The following is a 20111-nucleotide window of genomic DNA, read 5'->3' as shown; positions in this document are numbered from 1 at the left end:
CTCCCAAGCTGTAAAACAAAATGGTTTACACATTTAATTGGCGTTGTCTAATATTTCCATGTATACAGTAGTCCTATTAATGAATATCATAGCTTCATTACGGAATATCACATTTTGCTATTTGTTGTGTACCATAAAATAACGTCAACACATCAATAACTTAAATAACACAAATGTAAACTTATTTTCTGCTTGTTGTAATTATGATTTCAGCCTATGGAGGCTTGTTGATTTGTAAGACCATTCACATAACATGGAATGTAACTTTATTTGTTTTTCTTTTGTATATAATGAGACACCAAAAGCCCTTGTCATCTCTTAACAAGATACTAAAGCAGCTCTGTTTCATGAATGACAGCACAATTAAAGCTAAAAATCATAATTAAAAACAAAACAAAACAAAACCCTTTGCACTGTACAATCTCAAATTAAAGCAAGGAAGATAATGACAATCTTTTGCATTAGCCAGGAAAGGTGATTCTCTGCCACTGGGCTTTTTTTCTTGTTGACAATTCACAGAATGTGTATATGGGTGTAGTTATAGGTGTGTATATCCTACGCAGAACAGCAGTCCCTATTTTGTTGATCTAGTTCTTCTAATTGTTTAGTTAAGCTACCTAACTGATACAATTTAGAGTACTACATTAACACATTTAACATCAAGTTTACATACTTGCGTCTTTGAAATACTAGGAACTTTTACACATTTTATTTGGCTTCGTAAGGACTGGAATATCACAGATAATGCAATCTACTCGTCTTTGAGAGAATATGGCTGTTATCAACTAGCTCTCTAAGGTTCAGAGTGAAATACGTTTCTCCTTATTTCTGTAGCTGACTTCAGAGAAGAAAAGTGTCTTCTTAAGTGGTCAGTCTGATGTTACAGTACAGACTCTGCAGAGAGAGAGATACACGTTTAGTGAAGGACGATTCCCTCTGGACATTAGAGCTAAGCCGTTGCAGCAAAATCACTCCATTCAGACTGATTTCCTATACAAATCTCAATAAAAACCTATTCCGAGCATCTTTTGTAGTAATATCTCCACATGACCAGAGGAGGGCTCTTGACACATCTTTGCCCAGCCTGGCAGGTCGCCTTGCCTCTTCCCAGATCCACAAAAGCGCACGGCGAGCATCCGTCGTACTGCTGGCTCTGCTCTGAAATCAGTGGGTAGAGACGTCGCTCACTGCTCGCCAGCTAGGCTGGCTTCTCATTTCCCCCATTTGATTCCGTGTCGCTGCGGGTTAATTTGAGATTAGCGGATAATTCTTAAAAATCATGGTCGGGGAGTCGCCTCCCCCTCCTTCCTGAACATTCATCTGCTATTAGACCCTGGTAATTAAGCAAATATTGATTGATTTAACCCTCTATGACTTATCCTGCTGCAGAAATTCCTTGCCTTTAGCTGAAAAATGCACTTGGAAAATGCACTCGCCGAGATATGTATTGCAACAGTGCATCTTTTCACATTAAGCTCTTGTACGAGTACTGCTCCTTCCTGCCACCCAAGTGAGGTGACTGCCTTCCAGCTCTGCTCCCCTGGCACAGTACAGAGCGGAGAAATCAATCTCGTTTCGCTTCCGTTCACAACCACGACGACGTTCAACCACTTCTACACAGGTGTATGTGACATCCTTTTGGGTTTTGTTTTGGCTAAAGGTATTAACCTTTTATGGAAAAGATTTTAATTTTGCAATCCTACTGGTATCGTAGATAGATTTTTTTTTGTCACCTCTCTGCTTTGTTTTGTTCAAGTTTAACACTGAAAAACTATTAGAAAGGATTTAGAAACTCGATTTTCATAATAAAAGTCTCTCTTCCATCCTGGGGAAGCTTACTTAATGTACTTTTCCCCCTCAACATTATTCCTTTTCTCTTTTCTTCTTTTTCTTTCCTTTTTTTTATTTTTATTTTTTCTGTTTCTCCTTTTCTCCTTTCTTTTTGAGAGCAGACAGGTACAAGAAGGAAGAAGTCTTTCATCAGCAGTCCTTTGAGATAGAGTAGATTTCAGTGAGTCCTCACCATGGTAGGATCATAAACTTACTGGGTTAAACCAAGCTAACTTTCCCTAAGCTGCCATGTTTGATCTGCACCATACATATATGTGTATCCTTGTGCCATTTTCTTTTCTTATGATTTTGTTTTTCTTGATGACCCTGAGCTATGGCTTCTGTCTCATTTCTACCACTAGTCAACCTTCCTTGCTTTTGTCGTTTTGCCAATATAGGCCTCAAAGAAAAAATGGCAGAAGAGCACAAAGTAGCTGAGGTACATGAGAGAGGACCAGATGATGTTCTGCACATGGGAATGGCACTGGCCATGCTGCATCCAGGAGAAGACCAGGTAATTGATTACACAACCAACCAGCATCTGGGTGATCTGCGACAAGGTGATGAACATGGCAAACTTGCGTGAGACTCTGAAGCCAGCAGCCCGCAAGGCATAGTAAGAGTACATAACGGCGTGCACTCCATAGTTCATGGTCATAAACCAGCCACCGCCAGCCACCATGTCCTTGTAGGAATACCAAGAATAAAGTAACACAGTAATGTGATGATACCAGTGTAAGAAGATGAGCTTCTGTTTCCTAAGAATAATGAATATTGTATCTCCTGTAACAAAAAAGAAAAAAAAAAAACAACAGAAAAATAAAAAGGGAGGGGAGGAAATGAGAAACATATTGAACAATTCCACAGTTTCTGAATTCTGCAAGGCTCTCTTCCCGTTGCTCTTTCTGGAGTATACACTTCTGGAGCATGAAAAAACACCTCAGCTATTGACCTCAGAGCTTGTCTAATTTGACAGCCTACTCGGGTCTTATTTCTCTGCAATTTATGCCAAACCAGAGTATCCCCATTTTGTTGTGTGGACAACCCCTGTCTGAAGACTCCACAGGTCTTTTGCTGTAAACACAGTTTGTGAAAGCCTGAAGTGATGCAGGTGGATGTACGTGCATCACCTCAGGCTGTCAGACTGTCCATCACACACTGTGACTAGAAGAGAAAAACAGAGAGCAGAAAACCCAAGGAAGAAGCAGCAGTGTCCTGCCATTCAAGTGCCTACCTGCATACCAATCCTAATTAAATTTAACAGTGTCTTTTGAGTTACTATGCAAAAAGCTATTGCATATTCAACCTGTGTTACTGAAAGGTATGTAATTGCCAGAAAAAATGCTTTTAGAAAGAAATTTGTTCACGTTGAAATGCATATCCTTTTCTGCAAATTTGTGTTACTGTTGTAGAAAAGTAGATTTTATTCCAGATTCCTGCCTTTTTCTTTCTTCTGCTTCTTGTGATTGCACTCAGCATCCCAAATAGATACAGTATATATGTATGCTATTTGTTTGTCGTTGTACAGTGATTCCAAAAAGATCCCTAAGCTTTGAATCAGGGGCCTTATTTCTACATATATGTATCCCTGAAAATCCAAATTATGAATAACAGTGATGATTGGAACTGAAACTGCACTGTCTGCACTAGGTCTGCAGTAAGCCATAATGCTTCTGTTTATCTCATTAGCTGCAAGATGTTGATTCACATTTTAATAAGTAATCACATGATCAATTTATTGTTGACGTGCAGTTCTAGCTGACATTTTCTAGTTTCAACCAAACTCAATTTCAGTGGTTTTGCAGTACTTTAAGCAGCAGGAAACCAAAGGGTTCTGACACAGCAAAACAACCGGTGTCTGTCCCCTCACTGTGTTTATGCTGATGAATTGCCATGCTGTAATTTGCTGAATCAAATTCTCTGCTGAAAGGTAAAGACTTATTTTTGCTGTACACCTGAACACGGTGAGTTCTGCAGCCCTTTGAGGTTTTGTAAGGGTGTCCTCTGAAAGGAAGGCTGGAGGGCTGCTAAATCACTCCTTCCTCCTTCCCATTAAAACAATCCTTTCTTACACTAATAAGCTGTGGGATAAGAACACCTGCAGACAGGGTATGAAGTTGGCTTTGGCAAGTCTATATAAAGTATCATTCCAAATAAATTGCTGGAGAAACAGCAGTCTATAAAAATCCACATCACACTGGAATGGGGATTGGAAAAGCCAGAGATGTTGTGGGAAACTGGTTTCTATTTGGAGACAGCCACAGCTTTCAATGTTTAGGGAGGAAGCATGTTACTTTTCATAATTGTACGCCCACACGTATATTTAAGGATGAATGTTGCAGAACGGAGGTAGGATCTGACTCGAAGCCACTTGCTGACACAGCTGCTCTAGCCCAGCCCTCACTTCAATATCCATGGGGTGACTGGCTGCTGCTGCTGCTATTCAGATTTGTTTGTAATCACTGATGGCTTCAGAAGCAATCGGCCAGGCCTGGTAATGCTGAGGGAAATGCCAGCTTATCCTTTGCTGTGGGATCAGGACATGTCCTCACAAAAGTTTCATGGGGAGCAAAAGGGATGTGATGTTTTCTCATCAATTGCATCATGACCATAACGTTGACCAGTCCCTCAGGGCTGAGCCTGGACCTACAGAGGTCATGGCTGAACTTGCAAAGCGTGAGAGCCCAGCTCAGAGCAATACTGGACTTGCATCTCCTGCTACTGACAAACACAAAAACACAAAGCATATGAAGCGTGCTTGACTGGCAGGCTCAGATATAAAAAGGGTGGTGGTGAATTCCTGGCAAACTGTTGTGGACTTGAAAAGAAGTCTCTGGAATTCAAACTACAACTTTAACTACAGTTTCTCGATGGAGACTTATTAGCTTTTCCTGGTTTTCATTCTTCCCACAGCTCTTACTCTGTAGGGGAGCCAAATACCCTTGAGCCATGGCCACTTGCAGATGAAGAAAATGTGCACCAGCCGGAGCTCTAAGGAGAAATGGGAAAGCCTTTTGCCACTTACAGGATGCCTTGCTGCTGTGAATCAATGGCTGATGTCCCGTTGCTGTTACAGATAGATAAAATCCACTGCTGGCAGGTGGGCTACATGAATTAATTGACAGGTTGGTGACAAGGCAGACCCCAGTCCTTTAAATACACTGGAACTTAGTGAACTTCACGTTTGAGGACGTGGACCTACATGTTTTTGTTACATGAAACCAGCATCATCGTAGGAATGCTGAAAATGGCTAGGAGAGAACTCAGAAAGCTGAGCTGTAATTTCAGCTTTGAAGGTTTGTCTAAATGAGTCACACTGTGGAGACTTGGAGCAACCTAGATTATATATATAAGTACCTGAGACTGCCCTGTATTGCTAGGGCAACCAACTGAGGGGCTTTACACTTTGCCACATGAATTGAAAACGTGCAGTTTCAAAACAATGATAAAGACCCAGCTATTTTCCAGGAGGACTGAAAGAGGCAGAGGAGAAAGAATAGCGTTGAGCCTGATGGCATCTGGAGAATGCTCTCTTCATTCTGCTCTAAATAGGTATAGAGAGAGAAAAAGGGAGAGAGGTTACTCACCTAGTTCGGGTGCTTTGCTTAGCACAAATGCATATGCCCAGAATTTGCTGACAGGTCCAATGTAAAAACTCTGGTCGCACACTGACTGCTTCAGGCCTTTGGTCATCAAAATGTACAGCATGAAAGGAGCAGTTCGAACAGCACCAAGTATACTTGAAAAAAAGAGAAAATGAAGAAAGTTGAGTAGGTACTTGACATCTATATGCCATCACTTCAAGTCATTATGAGAAAAAAGAAGTCATAAATGTGCTAAAATAATAAGCTTAACAGCCTTAAAGTTGGAGTAACTCTGCCAGCTTCTAGGAAGTTATTCTGAACTCATATTTGCCAAGTGGATCACAGTAATAAAGTATTCCCTGCTGAAAGTCTGGAACAGTAACATCAATGGTTTTTATTTCATTACTACAGGAACGAGCCTTCAGTTTTCAGAACAGTCGGAGACCCCTACTTCAGCTGCAAACAACGTGCAGAGTTTTGATGCTGGTGGCTGGAAGACTACAAGAAACGAGTTAATAAAGAGCTGTCATCAGCATAACCAGGACCAACTCCCTCCTCTGATTTCCTGAGTTTTCTCTTGTCTCTCCTCGTGCATATTACATCCACAGGAACAGCGAAAAGCCCAGGTAGGATGCACAGGCTGTGGTAGGGTGCTGTGGTCAGGGCTAGCGTTTTGGTGCATGTGCTGGCTTCATCTCTTAAGGGGTCATGGCTAACAGAGGAGCCGACTGGTTGAATGGTTGTAAACAGCACAGATTCACTCTCACCTCATCAAAGCCAGGTGCAAGGTAACAGTGTTTCGTAAATAAGGAACATTATGAGATTTGCAGTGATACTAATTGGTGCAATTACAGAGGGGATAGGTTTAGATAACAAAAGACATCCAGCTGACGTAAGGAGCTTCTGTCTCAGCAGTGGGGTGCTTTGCAGAAGTAATTGCCTTGCTGTTCTACAGCAAGAACATGCTTGCCCATTATTTAACACTGTGGTTTGGTTGGCCTTCAAAAATCATGATGAATACTGGGTGAAACAAGAAACTTTCAGAAAACTGGAGCAAAGAAAGGCCCAAGCTCCTCTGGGGCTGAGTATATCTTTATGCCCATATCATACATCCCTCTGCTTCTACTCAGCTCCATCTTATCTCCCCTCTAACTTCTCTGTGGCCCTGTCCTACTCACGAGTTCTCTGGTTCCTGCTCTGCCTCAGTGTCTTTTGTGAGTATCGCATGGCAGCAGGCCAGCCAAGCCACCTGACACTGATGTGCGCTGACACGTGTGGACAATGCAAGCTATCAAATACGCGAAGTAGGTGAAAAAAGGAACACTTCATCTGAAGCTGCAGATTCTCTATCACTTGTCCTTGTCTTGTAAAGCCAGTCTTCTTTAAAAAATGGTTTTTAAAATCATCAAGGCAGCCTCAGAGTCATGGTCTATGGCAATTCTTACTCGGTCAGAGTAGATGGTTCAAGTACAGCTGCTGAGCATAAAAACTATTGATCAATATTTTATATATTGATCAAATATATATTGATCAAATATTTTATTTGCATAAAGTATTTAGATTTCCAAATCTGCATTATTAATATAACCAGTCTAGCCTGACTGTTGTTAGCAGAAGCAATGCCCTTTGCTTGTTCCTGTCCACTGCATGTGCTCTGCAAGTGAGTGGAGCACCATGCTAGGAGGCTCTAAAGCCATGTTGTGCATGGGGAGAAGTGTTATGTCCTGGCTCCTGCACTACATTTTGTTGCATCAGGTCTGACTGCGCCATCAAGAAATTCAGACAACAGTCAACATTGCTCAGTTCTCCCGAGAAGCTACTATTATTAGCTGCTGTTTGTATGGTGGTATTTGCTTGTGGGCTCTACTGCCAGCCAAGTCCTCCTCTGCTATGTGTAAATAAAAAAAACCATCCTGCTGTGGTACAGGTTTACTGAAGTTCAGGTAAGTCTGGGTTTCCCAATAGCACTGCCCAAAGTTATGCATATATTATGCTTAGTTATGCTTAGGCAAGACAGCAGTTGCAGTCTCTCACATACAGATTTTGGATTCATCCAGCCCTGCACAGAGAAGAGAAAGTGAAGTATTCTGAGCATCTACGCAGCCCATAGTGCATCTTCTCCACGGAGGGGTTTTCCCTCCCAGAAATGCTGTCTGTGCATGCTTTTCTCACGTCTTTCTGGCATCAGTCCTTCTCACTGCGCAGAGTGCCCAAGCTTGCTATAGGAGTTTTGAAACTGGGTGCAACTTGTTCTGTGTCTTCTCTTTAGCATTTCACACATGCTGTGTTTTCCCAGGAGCTGCATTTCTCATTCCCAAGAAGACAGGAGATCCTCACAGAGATGTGATCTGATCACTTCCTGAGGCAGTGAACTCCTCAACTTGGCCAGGGCAGGCTGCTGCTTGCTCTTGCATTTTGGGTGGTGGCAAAACTGGGTGGAGGAAGATTGGGCAGAATAGCTAAAGATACACAGCCGGTAACCTAGTTCTCCCATTAGCAAATACTTCAGTGCTGACATTAAAATGGGGAAAAAAATAGGAAATTTTAAATTAGTAAATCAAATAGCTGCAAGTAATGGGCCTTCGCTTGCACAGAAACTATACTGCTGTTCTAAAATACCATATATTTTTGAAGTTTTAAAGCCAAAGAGAATTCTGTGCCATGAGCACATGCTCAGATAAGAAGAGCACTGGTTCAAGCAACAGGCAGACGTTGACTTAAGTGCAGGTGACTCAGTGTGGATGGCCATTGACTTAATCTGGACTGATAAGAGAGCAGAAGAGTATTTGCCTTGTGGGGCTGGCACAGTTTCACTCTGCTGTCCTTGGGACTGCAAGGATGTAACTCTTCCTGTCTTTCTGTTTAGCAACAACTGCAGAGCTCTCCTTGGAGTGTACACACACACACACACACATACACTTTTCTAATTGCAGCAGGAGTACTTTCATGGCACGGTGGCATGCTCTAGGTCCATGACTCCAGAAGAAGTGGCTCTGGCTACTTCTCTACATGGTGTGAGTCAATCTGGTCCGAAATTTTTATCAGTAAAGAACAAGTTAGGTTTTAGCATAATTCACAAGGGTGGCATACTGGAAGCAACTGATTCAACTACCTAAATACATGCCATGGGAAAATAGCTGTTTATGTGGTGTGCTGCACACCAAAACACCGGCTTGCTGACAAGCACACGCCCCTGGAGAGAGAAAAAGATCGAACACAAGTCTGCAAATATGCCTTGGACACGTAGAGACATTGCTGCCTGTTATGCCTCTGCCACTTAACCTTGTTTGCTCTGTAAGGTAAGATCAACCAACAAATTTCTATCTTGCAAAGACATGATGTGCAGCAGAGTGATGACACGGCTTGCTCACTTCTGCTTCATTTTGTCCTCGCCCTGCTCTGTGCTGTAGCTTTTGTGAGGTATTGAAATGAACTGCTTACCAAAGCAGTCTGTCTCGCACGAATCATCCGCAGGGATTTTAGAAATAAGGTAGCAGTGAATTACTGTACAATTACAGCCTTTTGCAACTAGAGAGACTGATCAGAAACAAACTGCACTGGCTAATGCAGCTTTCTCATCTATTCAGACTCAAAATGAATTTGTCAACATTCGCCTCCCTCCAGGCAGTGGCTGCTCTGGTACACTAATGAACGCCCAACTGATATTTTACTGTCTATAATGTGATCAAAATATATCCGTGAGTAAAATAAAATCTAAAGTTTTTTCCTCGCAAACTCAGTTTCAAATCAGGGCCTCAAAACCCATCATACATATGGGTTAGGACAGCAGTTATGAAGGAGGGAAACAGAGGGTCAGGACCTATCTGATGTTACAGAGGAGGACAAAGTAGGCACTAGCAGCTGAAGGCTATCCACTACTCCAAGCTGCTGTCAGAAGGGAGTGAAGCACGTGTTTCTCAAAAGCCTGAGAGGGGGGCAGGTAGTTCAAGTCTTCTGTCCAAACCTGGCTGTCACCGTGGCAGGCTTGGCCATGCTCCTCCTCATGCAGGTACATTCCTGCACTTGGCTACTGACACCCCTGCCCAGGATCAACACGGCAGCAATCAGCAGGGAATGTGACTGCAACTTTAAAAAAAATATTCAAAGAAAGCTAAAGAAATGCAGGCTTCCATTTATCCCACAGCAATGGCATTATTGCATTCTGTAATGGCCTACCCAGATTTCCTACTCATTTTGATATTCTGCTTTCACATCTAGAAACAAGCCCACGCCCGCATTTTTCAGCACATAGCCATGGACAAGTTCAAGTTCAGCACAGAATACATCATTTTCTGAAAGCACTTTAGTGCTGTGATAACCACACAGTGGAAGCCTTTCGCTCAGGTTTGTGTCTGAGAAAACCCAAATAAGCTGACCGAATGCTCTGTGCGAACCGGCCTTGTCTCTGCAGACTCAGGCAAAGCCTGGTGTCAAAAGTGGAATGTCTTCTTTTGTTTTCCAAAGTGTGCCCTCCTGTGCTGTAATCCGTCATGTGGCACCAGCAGAGAGCAGCAGGGAGCCCACGGCAAGCAAGACCATGCCATGCTGCCCAAAATTAGGGAATTACAACACGGACTCCCAAGCAAGGCCCTCCTGGTCCCCACTGCTGCACATGGTCTTGCTGGCCCGGCACCCAGAGTTGCAAGGCCTTGCTGCAGGAAGGCCAAAATCCGAATTTGTGTCTGCCTGCTCCTGTGGTGCCTCATGGGGTCCCAGCAGGTGTCACCTCCATGTCCTACCCACACAGGGGGGTGGCTGAGAGCATGTGGCCCTTGTGACATCTGAAGTGAGGAGACCCAGGCCTAGCAGTGCAGGCCTTCCTCACTGGCATCACTGGTGTTCCAGCCCTTCTTTGGCACAGTGTGACAGTGAGAACAAAAAAGGAGGCCACTTTTTTTTTTTTTCTTTCTTGTTTTAGCATGCAAAATATTTACGGAGGAAGCGTTCTGTGTTAAAAAGAGATGTTCAAAGGTCAGCCCCGCTGAAGAATGCGGTGCTTTCTAACCCTTCTTTGTGATAAATCAAGCTGCATTCAGCTTTCAGTCCTGTTCAGCAAGAGTACTTTGCTGGACGTATCGAGTTCCCCTTCTGCAGCTAAGGAGCTGGTCTCTTAACAAAATCAAATGGCCTTTCTGTGCCCCGCTGACTGAAAACCTGCTGTCCTTACACAACAGCAACACACTGTGGTGCTGGTGGTGTGGAGGACGTGCATGGGGTGCACGGACTCCCCTCAGGTGGGCAGCTCAGGGCAGCCTGAAAACACACCTAGAGGAGTCAGTTACTGTACAAGACAACAAAAGATATTTTCTGTGCTTAGCTGAGCAACAGAAAACACATAAAATGTAAACAGATACAGGAAAAACAGAGAAAGCACCTACAAGAGAAGCAACCTTCTGAACTAAGTTTCTTGAAATGAAACACAGCTGAAGCCACCTTCATTAGACGAGCTCTTAACTCCCCAGCTGGACAGCTGCCCCTGAATCTGAACCAGACAAGAAACTCAGGACCCCCTGGCATTAACAAGCAGCATGTGCCCAGGTGGCTGCATCTCCAGGTGGAGGAAGGGCTCACGTCTTTCAGCCCTGTTTGCTTCTTGTGATCTTTGATTAGGTCCTAAAAATAAGTTTGTGAGAAAGCAATTTTGCAGCATCACTGGGATGTTTTTTTAATAGTTGAGAGTATTTATAGAGCTTTTTTCTCCACTTGGTAAGGGTGAGATTCTTTCAAATCACTCTTACCTTCTGTAGTCTCATGAAACATGGTGCCAGCATACCAGGCAATCAATGATATCCACCAAGCAGATGACACAGCAGGGAAAGGGCTGGGTGACAGCTTTCTTAAAAACTAAAGGCTTATGTTGCCTGAGATTAAATTGTTTGCAGGAGATTTCCCATGAAAACCTGCTTTGGCCATGCGAAAAGGAACAGTAGCTTTGGCTGACCCAAAAGACACTGAGGTGCCTCATGAGGATGCAAATGTTGAAGGGGCCACTCGTCTTGCAAAGCAGCAGAAGGAAAGTTTTTTTCTAAGCCTGCCACAGAGTTATTTTTTTTATATTAGCTAGTTTTTATATGTTGGCTTCAGGTCCTGCAGGAGCAGAGTGTTCTGGGAAATTGTTAGTCTTTGTGTCAAAGACGAGAAAACCCTCAAACAAAATTTTACTAGTTAAATCGGGAGGTTTATAGGGGCCTGCCCTCAATCTGTGAAGAAAAAAAAAAAGAAAAAAAAATGAAATGTTTTTTCTTCATCTGTCTGCAGTGAGGGTAATTTATTGTTAAAGCTGAGCCAAAATAAAAGGGAATTTCCATGTTAAAGCAGTTACCTGGGTGGTGCGAAACAAGGAAAGGATATTACGGCTGGGACTGAGCCTACTGGTTTTTACTGGTGACTGGGCGCCCATTTGAAGCCTATTGTTCCCAAATCCTTTGTGGGTAAACATGCCAGACAGTTTCAAGGCTGGGGGAAGAATTAAAAACATGACAATAACCTTTCAAGAGTCTGCCTGACAGAAATGGCACTCGTTCCCATGCAGGGAGGAGACCAGTGAGACCTGCTGAGAAATACCACCCTTCTGAAATATGGAAGCAAAGGCTGAGCAAGAAATACATTTCCTGACTAACTGCCCTTAAACTTCAGTGGATGACTGCAGGAATGTATTCTTGCATTTAAACAGGTGTAGATGCTATAAGGCTGCTTTAGGCCTATCTGTGATTGTAAAATCCTGGTATTTTTACAATAGAGTGAGCAACCATCCAGTAAGAAACCGATCAATAATTACAAATGAAACGTGGGCAATGACTGAGAGAGATCTTCTGGCTGCTGTTCAGTGGCCTGTGTGGAATTAATGGATCTTATTTGGATCTCAAGGAGCTAGTGAGAGTCATGGCTAAGTAAGCACAATAGGACACGTTCTCTAATCTCACAGAAAAGAAGCCTAGAAAAGGATCTGGCACCCAACATCCTAAATGGTCCACATGGCACAAGGACAGCATCTATGAAATCTTTGTAATTTATTTCAATACATTAATAACTGACTAGGAGAACCAGCTTTGTATGTCTGCACCTGGTGATTAAAAATATTTTGCTAGGTTTGTTGAACTGAAGGTTACAGTTTTCAATTAAATGAATCAGCCTCTTGGTCAGTGAAGGATATACACAGTGATAATGTATTCTTCTAAATGATAAAAAAGTTTGAAAAATAATAATACTGACTACGTATTTGGTCTCTCTTAACTCTAATGTAACATGAGTCATTTTACAAGCATTTAAAAGAGAAGACTTCTAAATAGTCAGTTACCTTGAAATCCTAGAGAGACACTTGTTCAAATTACAGCTGATGGACCTAGTCCAACTCTTATTTTTGGAAGAAATGGCAAAGAAAATTAACATAATTAGGCTGTCCTTCAACACTTCTGAGCTGCTTTTGAGCAATGCCAAGGTTAGTGATGAAGAGAGACCTGACCCTGCAGAGACTGTTCTTTTCAAACACTTGCAAACCCTGTTTCACCTCCCAGAACTGTTCTAGGTATCTTCTACAAGATCCTGTCTCGTCATCAAATCCACTCGTAACGAAAAGTCATCTCCATTTTCTCCACAGCACAGACCTTCCTTGTTACTGTACCAAAATTTTGGTCTTGTCTGCTTCTCAACAGCCAAGTGATTTACCACCACCAGTTTGGACTATCCCAGAATTACTAATGCCTCAACAGTATCTAGACCAAGAATTGCTTTAGGTCAGATGTCCTCGTGTAAAGATCTGTCATGGACAAAGCAGTTCTTAATTAATTCAGGTTCAGATCTAACTTCCTCCAGGCTTCTTCTACCTGTGTTGGCATCTCCAAGGCTCTTAGCATTGTGTTTGTGAATATTTCACAGTCCTTAATGGTTTACTCTTGTAACAGCCTTGTAAGGTGGCTAAGCATTGACCCATTTTGAAGAGGTAAGGCTAACTGAAATTGAAATGTCCTGTAAAAAAATCTCTGCCTGAGCCACGATAAGAAATGATGTGCAGCATCACAAGCTGTGGTTCAGTGCCTTGTCCATGAGGTTCATTTGATGAAAGCAGAAAGAGGTGTGACCTCACTCTGTATCAGTGAATACAGTATTATTAAATCAACATTAAACATTCCAGTTCTCAGAGAAAGTCTTCTGACCTGCTATAGATTTTTTTTCCACTTTTTAATGTTACTCTCTAAACCTTCAAGTCCCTTACTCTCTGTCTTATTTACCTCAGGCATGCCTATATCTTTAAAGATAAACAGTTTATAGAAAAAAAAAGAAAAAAAAAAGATACACAGTTTCTAGACACACACTTCTTAACTTCGCATTTTCATCACCTGCACATCTGATATGTTACTTACTGCCCTACCCAGAAGACCAGGTAAGAGCAATCAGTACATGTCTGCAACAGACTCAGTCATACTCCTGCTTTCCCTGTGTTTTCTCTTGGCATACTAGGCAAATACAAGCGTGGATTTCATCTGACGCAGTTGGACACAAGCTGCAAAGAACATGAGCCTATGGAATGAGTTCTAAGCGCATCCCTACTTCTATCTCTCTGTCACTGTCTTGCCCCCCAAATTTATGTAAGACCAGGCTCCAGCAGCCTGCCCTGTGGTCGGAGAAAATATTTGGATTCTTTTCCCTTGTGGAATTTCTGCCATTGTTCTAATTATTATGATTGTTTTGCATTAATGCTCCTTGCTGATTCCTTTACTTGCACCAGTGAACTCCAAAAGAAAATCAGGCATTTAAAACCACCCCCCTGCTGTGGATCCCAAGCCATGCCCAACTCTTTGTGACAGGGGCAGGTACAAAAAACACACTAGTGGGGTGGAAAAATCACTGTTGACATTCTTAAAAATTCATGTTCATTCATGTTTCTCTGGGTAAGGATTAAGGGACGAACAAATAAAGGGGATGTCGTTGTGGGAGTCTATTACAGACCACCTGGCCAGGACGACAACGCTGATGAATTATTCTTTGCAGAACTAAAAGATGCCTCGAGATCAAATCCCCTTGTCCTAATGGGGGATTTTAACTTGCCAGACGTCAACTGGGATCACCACACGGCTGACATGAGCAAGTCCAGGAGGTTCATAAAGCACCTAGATGATAACTTCTTGATGCAGGTGCTAAGAGAGCCAACTAGGAAAGGCGCCCTCCTAGATCTGTCGCTGGAGAACAGAGAGGGTCTTGTGGGAGACATGGCAATTGGCGGCCATCTCGGTCATAGTGACCATGAAGTGGTTGAGTTTAGAATTTATGGTGACAGAAGGAAAACTGTCACCAAAACTTCAGCCCTGGATATGGGGAAAGCAGACTTCAGGCTGCTCAGGGAACTAGTCAGCAAGGTCCCCTGGGAAACTACTTTTGAAGGCATTGGCGTCTATCAGTGCTGGTCCATCTTTAAGCACTGCCTCCTAAAAACTCAAGATCAGGCGATTCCAAAATATCGGAAGTCAGGCAGGTGGGGCAGAAGGCCGGCCTGGCTGACCAGGGATCTTCTACTGGAGCTAAGGCGAAAAAAGAAAGTGTACGGCTGCTGGAAGGAGGGTCAGGCGACGATGAAGGAATACAGGGATGCTGTTCGTGTTTGTAGGGAGAAAATTCGTGTGGCCAAAGCCCAACTAGAGTTGAAGCTGGCCATGTCTGTGGGAGACAATAAAAAAAGGTTTTTTTTAGATATGTGAACAGAAAAAGGAGAACCAAAGAAAACATAGGTCCGCTACTAGATGGGGAAGGTCTCCTCACAGACAATGACATAGGCAAAGCAGAGACGTTTAATGCCTTCTTCGCCTCTGTCTTCAACGCTGACGATGGGCTTCGGGACCCAGGGTACCCTGAGCTGGAGGACCATGACGGTGGGAATGACAAACTCCCAACCGACCCTGAACGTGTGCGGGATTTGCTGCTCCACCTGGATCCATACAAGTCCATGGGTCCGGATGGGATTCATCCCAGGGTGCTTAAAGAGCTGGCAGATGTCATAGCGGGACCTCTCTCAATTATTTTTCAATGATCTTGGGAATCTGGAGAGGTCCCGGTAGACTGGAAGCTGGCAAATGTTGTGCCAATTTTCAAGAAGGGTAAGAAAGAAGACCCAAGCAATTACAGGCCTGTCAGTCTCACGTCAGTGCCTGGTAAAATTATGGAGAGGATGATCCTTGAAGTTACTGAAGCACACCTGGGGGACAATGCAGTCATTGGTCCCAGCCAACATGGGTGCATGAGGGGTAGGTCCTGCCTAACAAATTTGATTTCCTTTTATGATAAGATCACCCATCTAGTCGAAACCAGCTGATGTGATCTGTTTGGACTTCAGCAAAGCTTTTGACATGATTTCCCATAGGATCCTACTGGACAAAATGTCCAGCATACAGCTAAACAAAAACATCATCCGATGGGTGAGCAATTGGCTGACGGGCAGGGCTCAAAGGGTTGTGGTAAATGGGGCCACATCTGGCTGGTGGATGGTCACTAGTGGGGTCCCTCAAGGCTCCATTTTAGGGCCAGTCCTCTTCAATGTTTTTATAAATGATTTGGATATAGGACTAGAAGGTGTTCTGAGCAAATTTGCTGATGACACTAAACTTGGAGGAGTTGTAGACTCGGCTGAGGGTGGAAAGGCCTTGCAGAGAGATCTGGACAGATTGGAGAGCTGGGCGATCACCAACCACATGAAGTTTAACAAAAGCAAGTGCCAGGTCCTGCACCTGGGACGGGGCAACCCTGGCTATGCTTACAGACTGGGTGACGAGACGCTGGAGAGCGGCCCTGCAGAGAGGGATCTGGGGGTTGTGGTTTACAGCAAGTTGAATATGAGCCAGCAGTGTGCCCTGGCAGCCAGGAGGGCCAACCGTATCCTGGGGTGCATCAAGCACGGCATCGCTAGTCGGTCGAGGGAAGTGATTGTCCCGCTCTACTCTGCGCAGGTGCAGCCTCACCTCGAGTACTGTGTGCAGTTCTGGGCACCACAGTACAAAAAGGACATTAAACTGTTGGAGAGTGTCCAGAGGAGGGCGACGGAGATGGTGAAGGGCCTAGAGGGGAAGACGTATGAGGAGCGGCTGAGGTCACTGGGCCTGTTCAGCCTGGAGAAGAGGAGGCTGAGGGGGGACCTCATCACAGTCTACAACTTCCTCGCGAGAGGGAGTGGAGAGGCAGATGACCTATTCTGTTATCACCAGTGACAGGACCCGTGGGAACGGTGTGAAGCTGAGGCAGGGGAAGTTTAGGCTGGACATCAGGAAGAGGTTCTTCACCGAGAGGGTGGTCACACACTGGAACAGGCTCCCCAGTGAAGTAGTCACTGCACCAAGCCTGTCTGAATTTAAGAAGAGATTGGACTGTGCACTTAGTCACATGGTCTAAAATTTTGGGCAGACCTGTGTGGTGCCAGGAGTTGGACTTGATGATCCTTAGGGGTCCCTTCCAACTCAGGATATTCTATGATTCTATGATTCTATATTTTCCTTTGCTAATGACCTCAGTTGATAAAACTACAAAAATACAGATATTTAATCCCATACAACAGCAACTGATACTGTGGGACTCTCATTTCTAAATGCTTCTATCCAAGCCTAGGAAGAAGCCTGAAGACATAATTGAGCCAACCACAGGTGCAGCAACCTGCATGGATGAGAAACTCTCACTGTAAAAGGAAAATTTCTTTATTTTAAAGTCAGTCTTGGGATTTTGCAGAAGACTGCAATGCTTGGTTTTTGTACGTTTGGGATTTAGAACTATCATGATGTTACCGTGCACCTAAGTTGAACTTGTTTCTGATTTATGTTGTTTGCATTTCACTGAAAAAAAAATACACCAGCTATAATTTTGCCATATATTGTTTTAACTAAATTAACTTTGGGCACAGATACGAGAATGTTACCAACTCTCCCCTGGTGCTGATAAACCATGGTAACAATTTATGCGCTTATTCTGTCTATAGCGGTTTTAGTGTAAAACTAAATTTTAGTGTAAAACTGTGCTATCAGAAAGGAGGTTTCTGCTGCCATACTTTACTACTTTGCAACTGTGTTTAGACGTCCTTGTGCTCGGTTACCACTATTCTGTTGTCCGCAGATAATTTTGAGCACAGTAACTCCCTTGTGCACCTGTGTTCTCCAAGGCCTAGCCTATTGACAAAATTATTTGGGACCATTAATTATTCTCTTGCAATTGGCAGGAACAAAAAAAAAATATGGAAAAACCACCTTGGTCCCATGATGTCCCTTTTTCCTATGACATCTGAACACCTTACAAAGCATGTTTTCAAAGATTATGAAACCTTCCTTTGAAGAACACTTGTGTTAATCTCATACTTTAAGAAGAACATAGAACTCATTTCCTTTAGCCCACGTATCTGAAAGGCAATAAGGTACCTATAGTCCTCTCATGAAGTCCCACTGATGAAACCTTCCTTCTAAGGTCCTACTGTCCTGCTGTTCCTCTGCCTCTCCCATCTCCTGACTGGGATGGAGAACAGATGGGTCTCACAGCTTACCCATAGAGTCTCTCACCCGTCTTAAAGGTGATGGAGTCCCATTCAGGGTGGGGTCCATCCACAGTATTGTTAAAAAAAAATCAAGAAAAGGAGGAGGTGATGAATAACATATGCTTGTCTCAGCGTGGCACTCACTTACCCTAAAACTTAGCGGTCAGCTGTACTGAAAGTGCATTATGATGGGGTGCTCTAGCTCTCGGTACCACGTGTGTGAGCAGAAGTTGTGCTGATCTTCGCAGTTTTTATCCCTGGTTTTGGCAGAAGAATTTTCTTTGCATAAGTTCATGCATACTTTGAGGTTTGGGCTCGGTCCTATCAAAATCCCAAAGCAAAATTTGAGAGACTTCCATCTCTACCCCCCAACACTGAACTGAACACACAAACCTTGCATTTCAGACCCTTCTACTGTATCTGATCCAGATGTCTCTCCAGCAAGCTTTTCAATGCAAATCATTTGAGTTTTCAGTGGGGACCAAAACCTGAAGCCGTGCCAGCTCGGACTGATTTAAAAATTGTGCAAATATTTTACATGGCTCTAAGAAATAATCTATCATTTGTGCAAGTTTATATACCCATAAGCATATGCATACAGGCTTGGGCGGTTATCACTTTCCCATGTGATAAATTACTGGGAGGGAATGGAGGAATTGGAGGTATGTTAAAGTGACAGCTCACTCCATGGTTTCAAGTGAGGGCAGATACTGTGCTCCTTGCATCAGTCTCTTTCTCTCCCCTGCAATAAATCCTTCTGTGTGGGGCCACTCCCTTCAACCGTTCCCACTCATCATCACATTTCCTAGTCACATCTCACCTGGTTCCTAAAACCATCTCTTTGTCCTTTTTATTGACAAAATTAGGAAGGAAAAAAAAAAAAAAGGCTAATTTCCTCCCCTCTCCAGGGACCTCACTAAGCATCCCAAACAGTGACATCTCTGCAGGGCTCCGGATCAATGGACACTGTCATCTGGAGATTTTAATCACGTTAACACCACAGCAGAGTAAAATCCATCTGATTTTCCCTTGCTAAAGTGCCAAGCTCAACAGCTCTGCCAATTGCTGCAACTACTACTCAGCAGGCTTATTTATGTGTGGATACAAATCAATCTGCCACAGCTACTGTCTCCCAGTCCCTCCTCACCAAACCCGAATTCCCCCTCCAGGAAATGCAGTTTGATCCCCCGGACCTGCCTTCTTTATGACTGGGATTAGCTATTTTCAGGCAACCCCGAGGAGCAGAGTACGAAAACAATGCAGCCACACTTTGTGAGCTGCTGGAAGGAGCAGAGCAGAAAAACAAATGCCAGGACCAGACTCTTGCAAGTGGTCTTAAGAGCAGCTGACATTAAAAAAATGGTGGAGAGTCTTACACAGAGCACTCAGCGGCTATGCAAGGCCCGCTGGGCTTTGCTAAAGAGATAAAGAAGGAGCTGTGGTCAGGCTGAAGGGCAGTGGTACTCAATCATCCCCCCAAAACCATGAGAGAATAGCAAAATTTGCTCACAGGGACACCAGTGAAACCATACACTGCTGAAAAACATGTAACTGTTTTCTTGCAACGAATGAAAAATAATTTTTCAGCTCTACCCACACATCCCTGCATTTCACCTGACTTCCAAAGAGTTGGTTACAACCTAATCAACAGTAATTACCCACCATTCATTCTTGTGCTCCTCGATGTGCTGTTCCCTGACGCTCGTCCCTGATCATCTGGCACGTAGGGGGTAGGAACTTGCAGGAACAATATTTCTTGATGAAACCTATCATTTCTCAAGCAATAACTCACTCCTCCATCGCTAAATAATAACTGGACTCTTGTTGGAGCTGGAGAGCCCCAGCATCCTGTGAAGGCTGTATACTTGGGCAGGTAATTTTCTGTCAAGAAACATTTCCTAGTTCTTAGATACTTATTTCAGCAAGTTTGGACTGTGGCTAAACTGCTAAAAAGAAAAAATATATATCAATTTTCAGCTTAAGCCCTGTGTTTGGTGCAAAATCTCATAAGAATTAAGGAATCCATCTAAGGATTTCTAAAGTAGCCCATGAGGATTCATAGGCACAGTGTAACTCTTAAGCGATCCTTAATGAATGCTTCAGGGGCATTTGCACTTGCTCCTGTGTCATTACCAAAATTATTGTCAGCATCAAACATTATCTCAAGAAAATTCTAGAATAACTGTAATATTACAGTGATT

At 43.4% G+C, this 20111-nt stretch overlaps 1 protein-coding gene across 2 annotated transcripts in view; it reads right to left on the bottom strand.

Moving 5' to 3' along the window:
* Positions 1 to 252: 252 nt before the first annotated feature.
* ELOVL6 (ELOVL fatty acid elongase 6) overlaps positions 253 to 20111 on the bottom strand; it is a 68947-nt gene continuing 49088 nt past the window's right edge. For both annotated transcript variants that reach the window (XM_035560209.2, XM_035560135.2), the window contains 2 exons: positions 5418 to 5569; positions 253 to 2613 (listed from right to left, as the gene is read on the bottom strand). In XM_035560209.2, the coding sequence (XP_035416102.1) occupies positions 2189 to 2613; positions 5418 to 5569 (577 nt within the window). In that variant the 3' untranslated portion in view covers positions 253 to 2188. The remainder of the gene's footprint in view (positions 2614 to 5417; positions 5570 to 20111) is intronic.

This window comes from Cygnus atratus, chromosome 4 (assembly GCF_013377495.2).
Source record: "Cygnus atratus isolate AKBS03 ecotype Queensland, Australia chromosome 4, CAtr_DNAZoo_HiC_assembly, whole genome shotgun sequence".
NCBI lineage: Eukaryota > Metazoa > Chordata > Aves > Anseriformes > Anatidae > Cygnus > Cygnus atratus.
This window is presented reverse-complemented; position numbering and strand designations above follow the sequence as displayed.